Source organism: Anguilla anguilla, chromosome 7, assembly GCF_013347855.1.
Source record: "Anguilla anguilla isolate fAngAng1 chromosome 7, fAngAng1.pri, whole genome shotgun sequence".
Taxonomy (NCBI): domain Eukaryota; kingdom Metazoa; phylum Chordata; class Actinopteri; order Anguilliformes; family Anguillidae; genus Anguilla; species Anguilla anguilla.
In genome coordinates, this window is record NC_049207.1 from 49,611,741 (window position 1) to 49,631,899 (window position 20,159).

The 20,159-nt window shown below is 45.8% G+C and overlaps 1 protein-coding gene across 5 annotated transcripts in view; it reads left to right on the forward strand.

Annotated features, from left to right (window-relative positions):
* LOC118231985 (Kv channel-interacting protein 4-like) overlaps window positions 1-20,159 on the forward strand; it is a 159,576-nt gene that overhangs the window by 128,283 nt on the left and 11,134 nt on the right. For all 5 annotated transcript variants that reach the window (XM_035426467.1, XM_035426466.1, XM_035426470.1 and 2 more), the window contains one exon: window positions 13,959-14,083. In XM_035426467.1, the coding sequence (XP_035282358.1) occupies window positions 13,959-14,083 (125 nt within the window). The remainder of the gene's footprint in view (window positions 1-13,958; window positions 14,084-20,159) is intronic.

A 20,159-nucleotide genomic window follows, 5' to 3' on the forward strand; every position in this document is an offset into this window, starting at 1 on the left:
CACTTTCTCAAGTTTCCAAACTGTGGCCAAACTTTTGATTGTGCTTTCTTTAAACAGGATGTCATTTGGCTGCCGTATCCCATAAAGCATCCTGGCAGAATATCGCTTCTGCGCTCTAATCTTCCGCAGAGGGCAATAACCAGAGACGGCATTATTTGATAGCAATCGCCATCTGAAATCCATCTGCAAAGACAACCAATCAGATTTATTGCGGTTTGTGTCTGAGCCGTCCGGCTGTTTGTTAGACTGGACCCAATGTAAAATATGCCCTCACAGTGCGCGTTTTCAGCAGGAGCTTGGCATTAGCGGGTGATCCAATTATCCAGGGAAACCACTATTTGGGTGCAATTTTAAACTTGTGCTGACAGCCTCCGTTACAGTGGACTTGTCATTTGTTTGAAAGCACACTTTCATTGTGCTCCTGAACACACATCAATGTGCAACTTCTAAGAGCTGTAATGGTTATAAATATATTATTGCAATCACATGCAATGATTCAATGTTTAGGGCAGTCTAATTACCGGTGAATTATAAGTAAACAGCAAGTGCTTAATCTTCACAAGACAGAAAATAACCAGAACACATCTTTCCTACAGGCAATGAAATGTAAGCCTATCGGATATTTTTTATAGATTTACTGAAAAGGTTATCTTCCGAAATGTTTGTATCTAGAGGCATAGGATTAAAGACATCTACAGACTTTCTGTCTCAATTTGCGCCTAGCTGTCAGCCTCTGTGTCTGCGGGGGGAAGACACGACTTCATTAAAAAGGGCTATAAAAGTATGCATGACAAAAGGAATACTAATTCATTTGACTTTGTTAATCAACTGTGTTTTGTGTTTAATCACAAAATTCATTATCTTCTTAAATTACTTTAATATATCGGTGTTTCGCTTTTGATCAGTCTCTGCATCGGCCAGTCTTGTGTAATAAAGTATTGTGCCCACTTATACCGCATGTCAGTGAAGGCTTATTTAAAGGTTACGGCGTGCCCTGTGTGCGATGGTGCCGCTTGCTCGGTTACCGCCTGTCCTCATTTACACAGCGTGCGGACACCACAAGGGTAATCGAGACCCGTTTCTAGGCAACGTGGCCTACAACTAAAAATGCAGTCCTTTTGGCAGGTTGCAAAAAAAGAAAAAAAAAAAAGGCTCTATGAATTGTCCAGCTCGAAGATAACTCGCACTTAGAATATCTGAGACGGTTTTAACACCGTGTAGATCTGCTGAACACTAATGTTTAGACACTTTGGCCGAGAATTAATCTACATTCGTCCTTAGTGTTTGGCTTACTGTCGGAAAATGTCACACATGCAAGTTCACTGAACTCACCAAACTGTATTAGTGAATAAAACCATGAATGTGCATTTAATTTCAAGTGAAAGTTAAGGTACTGTTGATTTAATTCATCCTGTGTCTATATTACCTTAAATGTTGCTTTATTCCAGTTGCATTAGGGAGAATCATTTACATTTTTTTCTGTGCAGACCAAATGTTTGTAATCACTTCATTTTTAAGTTTATGTTAGTTTGGGGAAGTATTTGGGATGAATGCTTTGTTACAGTACATGCTTTGGAATAGCTGAGTGAAGGAGAGAGAGTCCTACACACAATAGCTGTGGTCCAGTGAGGTTATCCAGCATGACTTCTTCTATGAATTGGGCCTTTTTCATTTCCAATCCAAAAGCATAAATCATGATTAAATTATGGCCGAGAAATATGGAGCCGCCAGCCAGTAATATTCCTCCCATTACACGCGAGATGGAAACCAAATGGAGGCTATTCGAAATGTGTCTTGTCTCCTCTCATCTCACCCCACAGTATTTCTGCTTAAACAAGTTTTTTTTTTTTTTTCCATTAGTGATTCAAGATTGTGGTTGAAAATCCCATCTATTATTGTGCAGACACAAACACGGAAAGGAGTAATCTGAGAAACTACTCTCTTCTCTCACTGTGTGCGAGCATCGTCTGTTGGCATTCAATCGTCCAAACGCACATACGCGCTATATCAAAAAGGATTGTCATACTTCAGTTGATTTTGCTGGATTACCTGATTATAGACCACCAAAGGAAGATGCCGTTTCCCCACCAGGCCGGTTCTGCTCTGACGAATATTGGCGCACATTACTGACAGAATGGCAATTAAAATCATGCAGATGGAAAGCATTTGAAAGAAAACCTTTTTTAGGGTAACTGGCTTTTGTTGTCTTCTGCATTTGGAATGTCTGTTTCTATTTTTTATAGCTTTTTTGTTTTTTAAATTGATTTGAATTCTCACAAATTAAGACTCCTCGGAGAGAGGGGGGGTTAAGGACAAAAACAAACTGAACTTTGTGAACTCTGAAAGTGCCCAGAAAGTAATTGTTGTGACTTAGTTGTGCTCTTGCACTTCTCAAAAGAAAAAAGAATGTTTAAAAAATCAGTTGCATTCTGATTGACAGAGAAGGCGGCAACAAAGTGCATTCCTCCTCTGTCCGTGTCAATGTCAAAGGAAAAACTCTGCTGTGCCTGACTTAACATGTATGGATTCGTCTCATGGCAAGTGTCTCTTTGTAAAGCGAGGAGTGTTCACTCCCAGTGAGCAAAATCCGGAATCTAGATGCCTAGAGGGGTGGAAGTCTAGACTGAGAGATGTTTGAACATAAACAGACTAGGATAAGTGCAATAAAGCTCAGGTTTTACCTGGATGCAGCCTGGCTGAGTCCTGGTTGTCTAGAAAACCTTCGTTTTTCAACCAAATGTAGCCGGATTTTCACTGACTTTTCACCACAAATCATATTAAGCCTGGGTTTGGTGTACTGTCCAGTGCAAGTTACACCTTTATTAGAGGTGACCCCTGAGCTGCATTCAACAACCTGTATGTTCACAAAAAATTGTTTATCAATGGCTAGCTAGCATGGCAAGCAATGATAACACAAGTTGTGATAACATAGGAATGATAACATAGTTTGACAGTGAGCTACAAACTAGCTAGCTAGCTGTTAATGTACAAAGTTGCTGTAGCTAGCTTTGCACTGTTACAGTGAACTATGATAGGCACTTGGCTTGCTTGAAAACCTGCACAAACTGAGAATTAGCTATCTTGCTTTCTAAAGAACTACTTGTGATTACTTGTCACACTCAAGTATGACAGTTACAGGACTATTAACCTGTCTCAATGCTCTACCTTTTTTGTTCATTGTTCACTACCGTTACCTTTTCTAACTGTTGCCGAAAGTTGGCGGCGAACATAAGCTTGAAAAAAGTTTGAATGTTGGTGAACAAGTAAAAAAAAAAAAAAAACGGTGAATAATGCACTGTGGCAACATGAAGAGGCAGAAGTACAGCTGTGCTTGTGGTGTAAACCAGCCCTTAGGTTTCAGAGCATGCCTTGCAGTAGTAGCGGGACCTGGAACCCTGGAGGTTGTATATATCTTGTTGCAGCTGCGGAGCACATATTCCATTACTAAGGCCGGAACAATGTGTTTTATCGGGGGCTGGGATCGGGGGGAGAGAGAAAAACCGGGCCCATGGGGGTGTGTTGTGACTGGAACAGGGTGTGGATGGATGGAGCCTCGTACTCCTGCTTAGAGCACTCTGTGTTTGTCAGAAGGGGGGGGGGAGATGTTAATCTTGTGGTCTGGGATGGGGTGGGGGGGTGGGGGGGATGATGTTCGCTCTCTCATTGGCACACTCCACTTTATTGAACTCGGGTGCTGAAAGCAGTGCTTGTGCTAGCTGGAAATTTTCTGTTGCAAGTTAAAGGGTATATCAGATTCCACCTGAAATTAGCAATGCTGACTTGTAAACTTAGCTTAGCAAAATATTTGCTCTTCAAATCTTTGGTCAAGCGGAAAGATGGTTTAAACAAACTAATTGCTGCATTTTTTTCCTTCTCTTATTGGCTGCAGTTATGTTCATGGGCTGCAAAACATTGAGCTTTTAAAATATATTTTTATTCTAGCCTGGTTAATGCAATTCCATTTTCAAACCAATGATATATAATCTATTTTAACAATGAAGTAAGTTATTGGGTAGGTTTCTGAAATGTTACATTAATGGAATTTCTGTCATTTATTATTCCCTTCTATGTTAGTAAATTTGAGTGAAATAGATTTTTTTTGCGTGTGTGCGTGTCATTATTGGATTAATTCGTGCACATTGTCAATCCCTTTGAAGACTCGGGCATCAGATTAATGCTTTCTGTCTGTAGTAACAGTGTGTACCACTGCCGGCAATTTTACACAACACTGGCTGTTGCCTTGAAGTGGATTGTGGGTAAAAGAAGAAAGCATTTGTTATTCATGCAGTTTGTAATGACGGAAGTGAAAGAGTGTGAGGAAGCTGTCGACCATGGACACTCAAATCTGGACCTCAAATCCAAATCCGGTCCTGGTTTTCTTTTCCCCCAGGTAATTAACTGAACTATTAGCGCTACTGATTGGCCAGACTGTATTCACACCTGACCCCCCCCAGGTAGAGGGAGGGTGGAAAACCAGAAGTTCTTGGCCCTCGAAGGGCCGTGATTTGAGTAACGTGGCTACAGACTGTCGCTTGGTTTCATCGTAAATCTGGCATTGAGCGCAGGTGTTATAATGCAGGGGCTTTATGGGAATATGGCACGGAACTGTGCGGTCCGAAGCTTTTTCCAGGCACCGCGCCAACTGCAGTAAAACATCTTGTTCTTCTTGACCGAACGGCCTTGGCCGGTTCTTCAAATCGTTTAATTTTCGTTCTGGACCCCTTTGTAGAAATTTTATTAGTATTTATTTCGTCCTGAAAAGACTGGCGCCGCGCCAGGAAGAACTATGGATGATGGTGTTTTTAACATTGGCGGTAAAGGCGAAGGGCCCTGTAAACAACAGGTGAGCTAAAATAATATACACGCAGCCTGAGGCATACTAACTACACAGAATTACACATGCTTACTGGAATAGAGACAGAGACCCCCGGTCTTCATGCCCAGCCTTGATGTGGACTGAAACTCTTGACTCTAGGTAAATTACGAAGATTGGTAGATTGGCTGAATGACCTGTTCTCCTCACCATGCATAGTCCAGGTGTGCCCTTGACCTTTCTTCTCCTGTGACTTAGTGCTACACAGAAATCCTAACGGTAAATGATCTGATTATGCAATTGTGAATGTTTTGTAATTCCAGCAAGTCTCCTATATGCAGTAAATGGACACAATGAGGCTTTCCCTGAAAGTAACGGGGTTTGACTAGTTGTCTGACGGCTTTCAGAACCTGGCCATGTGGTTTATTACCAATGCCACATAATGATGGTGACAGTTTGATCCCACTGCCTTCATGACCAGGTTTAGTAAGATGAGATGCGTTTTGCCGCCACAGGTGAGTGCTTGTCCGCTATTAACTTTGCCTGGAGTGTCACATTTTCCTCCACGGTAACTGATTATCGTTTTTCGAGAAATCGGCCGATGTCACTGAGGCCACATGCTGCGTGGTCGGGGGCTGTAATTATAGTATCTTATTCCACCCTATTGTTGAGGGGCCGGCCTCTGTTTACTAAAGCCGTGTTCGAGCGCTGAAACGCGAGAGCCGGTCGATCCCAGAGATTGGCTCGGGTGTTGAGTGACGGCAGGAGGGCCAGAGACGCACGCGGAGCCTCTGCGGCGCGCTAGCCGCCCTGAGCCGCCTGGAACCGCGATCCCTTCGGTTTACGCCACCTTCCGTCTCCACGCGCGCGTGTTCTTACGGCTGTGATTTAACGAAAGGACGAAATGGCCGAATAAATTGATGAAATGTGTATTAAATATAGCAAATGAGTCATTGAAAGTTTCATAAATGGATGTTAATGTGATGACGCACGGGCAGCTGAGTATCCTGCCCTGCTAGACCACATGGACCCCATTTACATTCATCTTTGTCATTTGTATCTTTTATTTTCTACATATCCAATAGCTGTAACATTTCATTGTGGTCTGAACTCCTGAAACCTGGAGTGAATCAGATTTGTACATATATAATGTGAATCACATCTGGAGGTGGTTTGGATAGGTTTTTGCCAACGTCAACATTGTACCGATAACCATTATCCCATAATGAGGGTGCGGGCATCGCAGGACAGTCATTTGCAGAGTTGGTCATCGGGTCAGATGTAACACTGTGCGTAACTAAGAAATGTGATCTCGGCGTAAATGCACAGAATCTGATAGGTGGTGAACAGATGACCACATAAATCAGACTTCTGTACATCCGATACGTCAACCGTACCAGACGTGGAGACATGTAAGCAAGACTAAGGCAGGGTTTTCTGTTCCATTGCACCCCCTCTGGTCAGTGGTGGGACTGCAGCCTGCCTGCGTGGGCTACACTTCTCTGAGGCATTGTTTGCCTGACTCCGGACAAATTTAGTAGTTTAATAGCAGGAATACGCATTAGGCTACTGTAAGCTGTTTGTTATATTATTGGTAAAACTTTTATAGTCAATGTCTGTGTTTTATTACAATGAGCCTTTCCTAAAACCATTCAAATTATGGTAGAGAAATAGTGTAAACATGCTAGATTGGTGAATTGCACAAAAGCTGATTGTTCCCCTGAAAATAACCATTTCAGTATACTGTATCAAACATGCAGAATTCAAAGGTATTACAATTATTAGTCATGCTGAGGAGCTATGGTGCTGATCAGTACAATTTATTTTCTCAACTGATTTATCAACGAAAGTTTGGAAAAGGAAGCCTAATTTGTGTATCTTGCTCGTCCTGCCGTACAGCAAGCACTTGAGTAACGGACGTGTTTTGTTTGAAAGTCAGTCTGCCCCTTTTTGTTCTGAGATCTGTGTCTGTCTTCAAGCAGCCCAGAGTGCAGATGTACGACATGTCCTCCTCGATGGTTCTATTACAATATCAGCTCGAAGCAAAAAACTGCTGGTGTGAGGCAGGGATATTGAAATCTGGCCCTCTAGGCCGGGCGTGTAGCTGGGCTTTGTTTTTTTCCCTCTAATCAGGCACTCATTCAAACCAGAGGCACCAGGTGAGTAGCATCTGGCTGATCAGTGACATTAATTCAACCAATGAACCATCAGGTAGACAAGAGAACCAGCGGTATGACTGGTCTTGACAGGCAGGTTTGAATATCCGTGGTCTAAGTTATGCGTTTTCTGACGAACTGCACGAATCCGGTGCCTCTGATGTCATAACTTTTACTAGCCCACCAACCTGATGACAACAATGAATAATTTAACTTGTGGTAAGCAGAGCACAAATTTGTATTCAGCTGAGCAGCAGCCTACAGCAATCTTAAAAAACAGCGTGGCATTTAAATTATTCAAAGATGGTATTGAATTGTTTGAGCGGGAAAACGGATAATGCCGTAGAAACGGGTGAATCCAGCCAATAAGCCTTTGACTGATATCCGAAGCAATCAACATGCCCCTCAGAAGATCTTCTTGTTAAATGGATTTTTTAAACTCTGTATGACAAGCCTCGAAATGGCTTTACTGAGGCGAGTGTCATAATTAATCGCAACACGGGAAATAAAATGTATTTCCGAGACGCTGATTCCAGCCGTTTCTCCAGCTCTGCGTGTGACCGTGAGCTTAGCCCAGCTCAGGTACAGATGACATCAGCGCTGGGGAGGGTGATGCAGCTGCCAGGTTCAGTAGGTCAGCCGGCACCTTCTGGCACCGCTTGAAAAGCGTCTCGCCGCGCAGTTTATACCGAGCGTGCCCCGTTTGCTGGCAGCAGTGCATTATGGGAAGCATTCAGGTTCTGTGTGTTTACATGAACTCAAACCATTTGACAACTCTTGCTGAAATTCACTAAGTGCTAAGCATCGGTGATATACTGGACACACCACACACAACATTGTTATTATGAGCTTCAGTCTTTATAAGAAGAGTTTGTGACCTGAACTATTGGAAGCTACTCGAGTAATTAGACGGTTAATGTCTATTGTCAATGTAATGTCAATTAAGCGTAAATGTTTTAGGTTTGGGGAGTAACCGTGGTGAATTGCCGGTTAAACGTTCACTGATGATGAACAGCTTAAGTGCCGTTAGCAGGAAGGCTCCTCTCTGGCATGCTCGGAGAGACGGAGTGCTCTTTACCGTACGGCTGAGAGGGACTGAGGACCGTGATCCTGGCCCGTCTGTTTGGGTTTGAGATGTGGAGACTGTGACAGAGGCTGTCCTGTGACGTATGGCTGTTTAGTGACCGTATGTTTACATTTTGACATTCAAGTCTCTCGTGTCCAGACCGACTTCGTACAGCTTACATTATTGTACACGCAATCCGTTTCCACAGCCGGATATGTGCTTAAGCAATTAGGGTTGAGTACCGTGCTGGAGGGTACAACAGCATCACCCCATCCTGTCCTGGTCCCCCTGTTCTGCTGCGCTGTCGCTGTAGCATGAGCGCCTTTGCCCCCCCCCCCGGTGGGTGAGTTACGGCGCTCGGCGGCGGCGGCGGCCTCAGCTCCACGCACGTACTGCCGGGCGCCTCGCGCGTGACGTAGCGTCTGGGAGCGCCTGGGCGGGGAGCTCGGCGCGGCGGGGAGCAAGTCGCCGAAGCGCATCTGAGCACAGCGGCGGCCGGCCGAATGATGTCATCGTCACCTGTGTCGCCCTGTGGGAAGTGAGGAGCTGGTCTCGCTGTTAGATGGGTGTTGCTAATGTGCAGACCTGCTGGGGATTATATTCACACATTAGTTGTATCATTTGTGGAGTTTTTTTTTTTGGGGGCGGGGGGGGGGTAGTCAACAAACCAGGGTGGTATTTCACAAATCAAGATTACTGAATTACCTGGACAACTACGCGAGTAAAACCCAGAACTGCTCTTTCTACTTCAGTCCATGTTCCATATCTGGGAGAGTTCTGGGTTTGAAAATGTGCTCTTAGCTAACTCTGTAATCCTGCTTCGTCATACAGGTCCCAGAGCTGGGTTTGGTTCGACTTCAACTCAGACAGTTCAGGAAATGAAATGAAATTCAGTTCACGAGGGGAAAAATCCTCAAGTCACGTTAAAGAGCATTCCTGATAGTGACTGCGGTAAAAATGAATTGATTCTCCGCCTGTAACACAAGCTTCGTGTTTGCATTTTAAAGGGAATCTGAAATGCTGTATCTCACCTGTATCTCTTCCACACAGCTCGTTATTCAGTCATAGCAAAATGGAGAATGTGTTTATGAATATATTGCCATCATAAGAAATTTGACTCCCAGTTTACATTAATACCTGTGTAATTGCACTGTAATTTAAATGTAATTATTGTGCACAGCTGTTGGTACAGTGCAGTCAATGTGTATATGCTATAATTACATTCTAATTACAGCTGAAAATCCAATTTGCAGCTATAGTTTAAATGTTTTCTGCCGTGGTCATTCACCCCAGTCACAGATAGTAGGGCCACTTACTGTAACGTGGGAGCAGAATAGTTTTTTTTTAATGAAGTCGTATTTTACTGCCAGCATCTATAATCAGTCTGTAACGATGCCTTTGTTTTATGGGACTCAGGCAATCTATGTGTGATTTTCTGTACCGAGCCCTGACGGGGACCTGTCATTTTCACAGCATTTTTTGTGGCTTTGTCAATATTTTCACAAAGAGAATACTCTGCAATAGAAACGGCTTCACTTGGGAAGTTGAATTGTGTCCCATGGCATTTATGATCTGTTGAAATGTTTCTCATTATCCGTATCTCGTCAGTTTCGTAACCGATCCCTGGCATGAGCGGGTGGAGGGTAGAGGCTGTTTAACTCATAAACATTCACGAGCGCGCAGCTCGATATTTGAAGTAACGTCTGGAAATTCAGAAGAACTCATTGAGCTGAAGAGCTGCCATCGAGCTCTTCGGTGCCTCCCTCGTCAAATTTGCCGGCGAACTTTATCCAACCTCGAGTTTTGTTCTTTTCACTGAAGGCAAAAGTATGAAATGACTGAAATTGGTGTTGTATACGTATACTGTGTGTGTAACTAATGCAACAGTAATAGTAAATTGCCTTAGCCCATCTGTAATTTCATCAGGACAGCTATAGGCTTACAGTAGTAAGTCATAATGTCTGTCCATCCCCTCAGCCAGACGCTGTAATACTGTGAAGTGTGTATGAAAGCATTGGTCTGCACATCGATAGCCAGCATTATCTCCAATACACCACTTCCCCAATCACAACATATTTAGCCTCTTATGCTACGGTGAGGAGGTAAGAATTCTCTAGGCGCTCGTAAGTAAAGCGTGGTACTCAGTCAGTCGAGCTTATTATTAAAGATGCTGATAATGTGCTTTTGTGTCTTTAGATTGTGGCTTTTAAATGCTGCTCACTCAGATAGACAGGCTGATAAATGAGCCCCTCTGTGTAGTTTTGTGCCCCAGATGAGCTCAGACTCCCCCCCACCCCCCCTCTCTCCACGCGTGTGTGTCATAGATGTAAACGGCTTTTCCCCAACAAATCTCTTGCAGTCGGTTATTAAAAATGTAAAGGAGACTGAAAGGCAAGCCCCCTTAAACGGACTCCCTTTGATCCTTCTCTTATCCGAGATCCTGGCCCCTCTGCCCAATACGGGGGTGAAAAGATCCAAACGAGCGGCGGGATCGGTGCCAGCGCCCGTCCCTTTCCGCCGCCGGCGCGGTTTATGGCGTGGTGATGAGAGACGGTCGCACCGAAGGCCGCGTTTCCGCTCCGTAAGATTCGCTGGGAGGTGCAGGAACGCGTGCGGCCTTGTGCGAATCGGAAAAGAATGAAAATGTAGTTCAGCTTAAGCACTTCCTCCTCTTCAACATTAATGTCGGGTCAGCTTTTGAAACGGCAGTCCTTTGTATGTGTGTACATATACATATGTGTATATAGCCATGTAGATATGCGTCTATGTGGGGAATTACAGGGAGACTTGTATAGGAAAATGCACACACTTGATACTATGTCTAGCTGCTGAAGAGCATTAGGTCTCATATATATGTACGTGTAACTGTAATGGCTGAATATTGTCCTGAGTGAAGTTCCTGCTGTTGTGCCTGAGGTCCCTCCCCCCGGTTTGGTCCTGCTTGCTGCTCGTTCCCCCCCCTAAAGCCCCCCCCCCCCCCCCCCCCATTAACCGCCGCTCACGCTCTGGTCTGGTCGCTCCTCTAGGTGTTGCCTTCCCTCAGAGCAGGAGCAGGCGCCGCATTAGAGCCTGCCTCATGAAGCTGATTCCCTGCAGGACCGCCAAAAAGACCTCCACCAAGACCCAAAGCAAGTGGCGGCCCCTCTCACCTTCATCTTCCTCCTTCCGTCTGTTCTCCGATGCACTGAGGGCGGGGGGGCGAGTACGGGGGCGGAGGTGGAGGTGGGGGGTGGGGGGGTGAGCTTTTTGATGTGAGCTGTTGAGGTCTAAAGCTCACTCCCACACCCCGTACACCTGCAGCGCTCTGATTTAGCGCCGCTACGGTTGATTGTAAGGTTTCTGCGGGGACATCCAGGCTTTCTTTACCAAACAGAGAGAGGATCAGTGCAGAGATGAGTCTTTCCCCCTCAACAAAGCCGGAAAGCTTTTACGCACTTCCAGCTTCAATTTAATATCAGAACTTCAAAGCTCTTGTCAATCCCTTTTTTTTTTGATGCCTTTGGGTGGCCCCCGGTAGCCATATGTGATTGAGCTGTGGCAGCTGTTTATGTCGGTACATCGCGTACACTTCCTGCTTTTAAAATGCCGGTGTTCCGTGGACAACACAAAGGAAGTCGTTTTCGGTCCCCCGTCGGCCAGCTGGTCGGCCCGCGGACGAGGGGGGGCGGGGGGGCGGGGACGGGGCGGAGACGGGGCGTTTCGGCTGAGCCTCCCCTCTCGGGCCTTTCGGGTCCCCGGGCCCGCCGCGCTCCCGTTCCCCGAGATCGGAAAGGTCCCGCGCCTCACATCCATCATCCCGCCGTCAGGAGTTAATTACAGCTTTCTGCGGCTCCCATCTTTCTGACACCCCGCTCATTACTCGCCTAATTAATCAGTCCCCGCCGCTCCCGCCGTCGCCACGGCCACCGCCACGCTGTAGCGCACATAGTCAGTGGCCTGGACCCGGGCCAGTGGGTCTCAGTTAAAGCAGTGTCTCCCAAAACTTCATAACCCACATATCCAGCAAATCCGGTACATTTCCTCTGGGCCACCCCTTATTAAAATCTAGCCTGACATGTTCAAGTATGGAATTTGAAGTGCTTTTAAGTTTCATGAAAAAAAACAACTGGATTTGCACTGTTAAGTTCTGTAGTGCCTGTGCTGCAATGGGTGAAGGGTTTTAATGAGAACAGGCTGAATGTCAATGGGCCAGTGTTGTAAATGCAGCACTTTTCCCTCCTCTGTTCTTTGGGGCCCTCCTCGGCCCCTCCCACAGTCCCCCTCAGCGGGTCCGGACCCTCCGTTCGGGGAGTCAGCGGTTTGGTTTCCTCGATCGCACGCCGTTGTGCTTTGTGCTATTTTCATAGCGTACGCAGGCTAATGCTGCGGTATCTGCCCCAGCTGAAGTTGATTAATGCGCCCCGCTCTCCCTCTCACGAGCCGCAACAATGGCCGACTCGGAGTCTCAACAATAGCGGACCCTGTGACGGTGCTTGGCCAATCCCCGCGTTCGGAACTCTTTGTTTGTGTCTCATTGCTGAGATAATTGGTTCAGGATCGCACGCCGTTCCATATTTGTGACTAATGAACTAATCAGTGCTCGCACAATGGCTGGGTATTTATAGTCGCGTACCTGCGTCAGGTGTTGTAACCGACACCCCCGGGCGATGCCAGTTGGAAGGTCGTTGGTCGTCATGGTGCGGGACGGTCCTGTGGGGTTGTGCGCGGCCTGCAATCAAAGACAAATCAGTGAAGCATCGAGGCATTTCGTTGCGGAATGGCTGCACCACAAGAGTGAAATGACCGTCTCAGAACTCAGATTAGCTGGCTGAGAGGGAGAGATTGTCATCACTACACAGCCATTTAGGCATTTTCCCATTTCTCCAGAGGTTAAGCTTTTGGTTTCAAGGTTATGCCCAGTGGGTTCAATTGGCCGGGAGGTTCTGCGTGTGTCCCCGTGACATCACTTCCACAGGAAGCTGACGTGGTTCTCAGACGTGTTGAAATGTCAGGTTTTTCTGAGGAAAAGGAAATGATGCCAGTATGTCTAATGTACCTTAGTCTTCTGGAACATATCTCCAAGCGTCCATTTGTTTGGCTCATCTGTAAATCTGTTAGAAGGGTGGAATGGCAAACAGAAACACAGACTCATTTCAGCAGGGTGGTCTTCCTCAGAATGCCATGATTTATTTTTTATTTTTTTGTGAAATTTGGGAAGTGTTTTTTTGCCTGGTCTTATTGCCTTTCATTAGGTACACAGAAATGGAAGCAGTCTTTGTACAAACACCTGTCTGGTCTTTCAGGCCCTGAACTTGAATCCCGTCTGCTCGCTGCAGCGCGGGCGGGGGTGTCCAGCTCCAGTCCGGGGGGGGCCGCAGTGTTTGCTGCTTTTCAGTGCACTGCAGCGCTTACCTGCTTAACATGTCATAGCCTGTGTAATGAGTCTGCACACTGTTTTTCGAGAAAATTGGCAGATGTTTGAAAGGAAGAAGCCACAAAAAATCTACAGACCGCCACAGCCCTCCGAGGCTGGAGTTTGAGATATCCGGCGAGGATTTACTTTCACTGCCTGATAATTGGTATGCATTCAACTCCAGTATATTATGTTCGGTCCCTACTTGGTGCACATAAATTCCTTTGGAGTTGATTTAGCGGAGAGAGGTGTGTGTGTGTGTGTGTGTGTGTGTGTGTGTGCCTTCTCAGAATTCTGTCTCATGCAATGTGTTTACTTTTCTTCCAGCATGCACAGCTGGCGAGGCCTTTAGTTTATCCCCGCGTGGGACAGCCCAAATGGCGTGCGGTTTTTACGGGGACCTCGGTAGATTAGAGGCAGGTAGCAGGCAGGGTGCGGTGGCGGTCCCCGGCAGATGTTTGGGACCGTTCGGAGCGGCGCGTTGTCTGCCCCGGTACCGGCCCGTCTGACGCCACCCTGTCTCTGTTCCAGACAGCGTGGAGGATGAGCTGGAGCTGTCCACGGTCCGCCACCGTCCCGAGGCCCTGGAGCAGCTGGAGGCCCAGACCAGGTTCTCCAGGAAGGAGCTGCAGATCCTCTACAGAGGCTTCAAAAACGTAAGCAAGCCCCCCCCCCCCGCGCACGCTCGACAAACCACCACGCTACGTCAGCTCTCCTGCGCTGGTTCCGTCCAGAGACTTCAGAAATCGTTGCTGTTCCACGCAACCAGTTTTCTACACATTTCCCTGATCACTTACTTTTTAAAAAAAAATCACATTTTGCTTCCGATGCTTTTTCCCAATTTGACTGTGTTTTCTGCCAATTAGGAATGCCCGGTTGCGTTTGTGATCCGAGTTCACTGTACACATTCTGTACGAATAGAAGGATGTGGAAAAAGACCTTACCCTCAGGGGAAGGAGCCCTGGGCTTTATGCAGGGACCCTGAGACTCAAGAATATCATTCATTAGCGTACTGCCATGGGTGTCACATAATGGAGACTGGATTTCATTAGCAGCCCCCCCCCCCCCCCCCCCCCCTCCAGGTTGCTTGCGGCCTTGTATACTTTTGGGCTCCATCGTTAAAAGTTATATCCCTTCATTTTAGCTTTCATTTCAAGTCTCTCCTCGAGCTAGGGCCACATTCAAAAAGTCCGGCTGTCTTTTTCCGCAAACAGCCCCTCGTTCTTTCTTCAAACGGACGATGCCCTGAGAGATGGTCCGTGCGGTCTTTTACGACTGCGGGTCTGTCGTACTGTCCGTTTTTCCTTTCTGTGTTACTGCTGAGGAGCCTTCAGAATGCCTCACTGGCAACAGCGCTTGAGAGAGGCCTCGACTACATCGACGCTGAAGTGGCGAAGCAATTTAACCTTCTCAAAGTATCCGACGAAGGGTCCTGCCTAGCCTCGCTGATCGCCTAGCGTCAGCTCTTTGTCCTTTGGCGTCTCGGCCTGAAAAGATGTGCGCAGGGAGGGCACAGGGAGTTTCACAGGCTGTGCGCTCTGTGCTTTAGTTCCAGCTCGGATCAGTGATCAGGGAGGTGTGGAGAGAAGGCTGTGAAATTAAACACAGGCTGAGAGGCTCATGATGTCACGTAGGGAATAAAATGAGACTTAACTCCCAGCACTGGCTTTGACAGCCGTGATCGTGGTGGCAGGTTTTGAGGTCTTCAGGTGTTAAATGGCCACCGTGTGGCGATGCTAATAGTTTGTGGCGCACTCGTAAACTGATTGCCCTTGAAATTTCACACACAAGTGCTTTTAAACCGCTTCTTGATTATGGCCCCCTTTTCCCCTACCTGCGAATAGTTCTTCTCAACATGGCTGCGTTATTTATGGAGATGCAAAATTTTTAATAAACCATTTCCAGTGGCGAAACCCCTGCTCTCTCGGTGGTGAACGCATTGTCGGCGTAGCTGCGCCGCGCAAGATTACTTCTTGATGCTGAATTAAAAGGCATTTATTTCCTTGTAATTTCACGGTGTGCTGCCGTCCCTTTCAATTTACATGCTGGCCCTTCGCCTCCGTTCATGGCAATTTCACTTGCCGTTCGAACTGCCGTCTTTTGTGCTACTCTTTCCTTCATTTCAGTGAGAGAGATGCTGTGATTGGCCAGAACAAAAGAGGGAAACGGTCGACTTCAGTCATCTGAGAAAGTAGTCTTCCGGAGTGTGAACAGCATGTGAACATTCACTCCCTGTCTAAAGTTCCACATTTGCTCGATGAAGACGAATAACGTAAAAATGAGCGAAAAGAGAGAGAGAAAAAAAATGTGAATCCGAAAGCGTTTTTTACGTTCCGTCGTAGACAAAAACGGGACCGGCAAGACTAGCTCGGCTGTGATTGGGCTAGAAGTAGAACTTCTAAACTGCGGTACCGTTAAAAGCAAGAGGAAATTAAAACAGTCTCATGTCAGGGCTAGCAGCCCCGAGGCTAGCAGTCCTGAGGACACGTTCTAAAATGGCCGCCCTGCAAGGGGGCAGAATGGTGGTGGGATTACGCAGAGAGACCGTCTGTCAGACATCACAAACTGCGCACTGAGGAGAAACAGCACTTCAGGGCGGTTCCTTTTTCAGAATTGCCTTGTCTAGAGTGGTATTAGCCGGGGACGAGTCTGTTCGAGGAGGAGAACAGAACTGCATCTCGGCTGACCTGGTGCTGAACTCTGATCCTTTCTCATGGCCTTCTGAGCCCCACCTGTGCTACACTGAAAACAGTACTCAAACCCAGTTGCTTTTTGAACTACGCCATTTTCAGTCCTTCCCCTTGCAGCTACTATGGCACTTAATGCTGCATTTTAATGTATTTACTCCAAATAGTGTTAACAGGGTTAACACTACCATGGGTTGTGTCTCTACTGACTTAGCACCAGGTCTTTTGTTGCCTAAACATTTTGCACTCGTGCAGGACACTTCGGATAAAAGCATCTGCTAAATTCCTTAATCTAAATGCAAATACTGCAAGAACACTGGGAAGGGAAGTATTTCCTTTATCTTTTCTTTCTTTCTCAGTTGAGGATTGCAGATAAATTTGGTTGAAGTACATCCTTTTTTTTGTTTGTCATTTTATTCTGGATATGGATGTTAAGCAAATATGAACGCCCTGCCTGGCATATCCATTACTCATCCACACTATCATACTAAAATATTTATGTATTTATTAATGGCAGCGTCTACATCAATCCAATTTTGCCAGTTGTCCAATGAATGCATGATGATGATATACCAGGAATAATGCAGACAATAATTTTGATTTCAAGGTGCCTCCATTCCTCAGGTCTGCAGTGTTTTCAGATGTGAATCATAAGAATAATTATGTTGTGCCTTTCATACACTACAAGTAAACACTAAGTTAACACAGAATAAAAACAGGGTTATGTCATTATAAAGGATTTAAGTACCCACCCCTCTTCCCCATAAAAATGTATGTTGGTTCAATGCAGTAGTAAAATAGAATAAGGAAAAAGCAGGATTTAAGAATAAGAAAAGTCAGTCTAAACATGTATCTTGTTTATCTCCCGGGCGGTCAAATTATCGTCATTGTGTGTGAATGAAATGAACGGAGTCTTAATGCAGGTGCACACTTTTTAAGAGGGTAATTATTGCCTGCTGGCAAGAGCATGGTGTACAAGAGCAAGGGGTAACAAGAAAAACACAAACGCTCTTTTTAATTAGCTGTAGCTCTGCTGAACTGCAGAGTCTCACTGATGTACACCCCCCCCCTTATGAAAATCTGCCTTGTCAGACAGCTACCAGTTTTAATTTTGCAGTTTCAAGTGTTTTGACTGCAGTGAGGAGGATGAGCCGGGTAGTGCTATGGTCTCGTCATACGCACAGTATGAATCTGCAACAAAACTTCAGAAAACCTCATGTAATCTTAGGAATTGGGTTGAAACAAGCTCCCTGAATATAAAGCAGAACTAGGGGGATGTAATTTTTTTGTGTTGACACACATCTTTATTGTATGTGATTTGAGTGTTCTTAACTGAACATTCTAATCCAGGATGTTACAATCACTGCTGGTAATTGAAAGCAGTGGAGTTCTAGAACACAGACTTTTGAAACTGAAAAATTGTTCTAAAAAACGTACTCTTCAAAAGGGTTAATAATAATATACAAGCAGGCCCTAAATGGCAGTGCTTTGGGGGGGTAGTGTGGTCTCGTTGACGTCGTAAACACCGTCAGTTTGCCCGCCATCAGAGCTCCAGGCTGGGGGGCCAGAATAAAGTAAGCCCCCCTTGAAGGTCCGCCTGGAAAACTTTTTCCTCAAAGCACTACGTCCACAAATCATTCAGAGCAGCAGGATTCCCATGGCAACCGCCATACCTTTCGTGCGTGGCGTCGGCCACAGCACCCTATCATTTTCATTTAACGCCACAAGCACTTTTATGTCATTAACGCTAGAGCAGGTTCATGGGATATTACCTGGAGGGGCCTCCAAGGAAACGAGAGAGGGAAAAAAAAAACCCCCCACAAAATACCCAAAAAAATGACTGTACTGTGTCCTGGGGAACATTGCACTCCGATCGTCACGCCACGCCACGCGACGAGGCTGAAATTCGGGAGCTATTTACGTTTATTGGCGAACCGCTTGCGGTTGGACGCGGAATTCGAACTGTTTTGCCTATTGCTTCTCATCACGGCACTTACCAACTCGATAATGATTCATATGCGAACTTGCTGTCTTATTGCTCGAGACAAATGCGTTTTGACTGCGGCGTGACCGGAATAATGGCTTTGGAAGTGCGACAGAATGCCAGAATCGTAATGGAAAAATAGTGGAATATTCCCAGTTCTCCACCTGTTTGGATATTTGGCTAATTGTACCAGTCAGGCGTTATTTGACTGATTGTGTTTTTCTCCCAGTTTTGGAATGGCCAGTCATACTGACCAGCTGCGCTCATTGCTGCAACCCCAACTGTTAATTTTGGGGGGAGTGCAGGAAAAGTACACGCTGTCCTCCGAAACATGCGATGGCAATCCAATGCTTCTCTTCATAACGCAATGCATGTTGAGCCTGCGCACTGAGGCGGGGGAAGATGTTTCCTCTTTGAGCAGCCTGAGTAGGCGGGCTATGGGCACCTAACTGACTAGCCGGAGTCGCTGGTGAGCGATGAGAATGTTGTCCCAGTCAACAGAACCGCCCCCCTCCCCCCCAACCCCTCATGTTGTTTCCTGCTGATGGTACACACATACCTGGTCTGGTATCTGTTAAGGCACTGTTCTAGTGTGCACAGTCTCCTCCGGTTAAGATACCAAACAGCTTTTCCAGTTTCGTTCATGTTTACACCTCTTTTGGCTCTGTTCCTTTCATTTCCCCCTTCTGGGAACAGAAAGGGTCTACTATTTCCTTTCATATATTTTTTTTTTTTTTCGACTCGTGCAACCCGCCAAACTCAGCAACAACCCCCCCCCCCCCCCCCCCCCGTTTTCCGTGAACGCATTCCTGAAATGGACCCCTGGCTGGATCTGCGTGGGCCTGTTCTGTGCTTCTGTCTCTGCGCAGGCCTCCCAACTATCGCCATTTCCTAATAAGGGGGGGGCTGTCCAACGCGTCGCCGCGGCCCTCAGAACGTAACACAAACACACTACGCGCCCGTTCAATTGCCGCCAGGCCCGTGATCTACTCCATTCGCGGCTACTTGATGCTTCCAGATGGTTCTGTTTGTGTACGGGATGTACTACTGCGCTTCTGGAGAAGTGGTGCTGCTCCACCGCTTTAACCTCCACTCCCTCGAATGTTGGTTTTGGTTAATATCACACGCCATTAGAAACGGGGTATACGTTTGCACTTCCCTCTTTTTGGTATTTGTTTCCGGGGGAGAAGAAGCGGTCTGTTTCTGGCCATATCCTTTTGTTTCAATGTTTTGATTAGGAATCGGTTTCGCACTTCAATAGAAACGGAAGATGTTTCTTAGTATCCAGTGTTCTTTATAAGTAAAAGATTTATCTTAGTTTCCATGGTTCCTAAGCTGATGAAAACACTACTCCATGGAAATGACAAGCTTGGTACTGTATAAAAAGGAAACGGTGTCATTTCAAGAAGGAACAATGGAAAATTAAAAAGGATTCAATTAATCTCATTCAAAACAATGACCATGCAGATATAATAATGATTTGATAGCTGTAGTCATTTCAAAGATGTTCCGACTAATTGCTTATTCTATTAATATGTGGAATTATCCATTAACTCTTCAGCATGAGTGGCATGTATGGTACATGTAGTGAGAAATTATATTCTGGGGAAAATCAATTTTCTACCACGCAAGTCTACGATCAAATATGGTTTTGTATTACAAGACACAGAATGGTCATCAGACTAATTTGCTGCAGGTTCCCATTGTGGAAGACACTGCTTGATATTCATTACCTTTCCTGAGGGTTCTCTTCATAAGGAATCTTTCTGAAAAAAATAGCGGCGTATGCTAATTACAGTCTGCTTAGCAGTAATGACGCTATGGGGAGAACTGCTATAGCACAATTTATTTACTTACAACTGACAATATATTGTACACATTAACGCTGTCTTACATCAGCTATCTCCTTAGTCTTAGGTCCTTGGGATTATGGCTATTTTTCTGTTAATGTATCATTTCTGCTGGCCTCTGAGAGGTACCAAACAATTTCGTTGTATGCCTACAGTGACAAACAAAGTATCTTTTCTAAAGTGTCTTTAATTTCAAATAACATTTATGAGC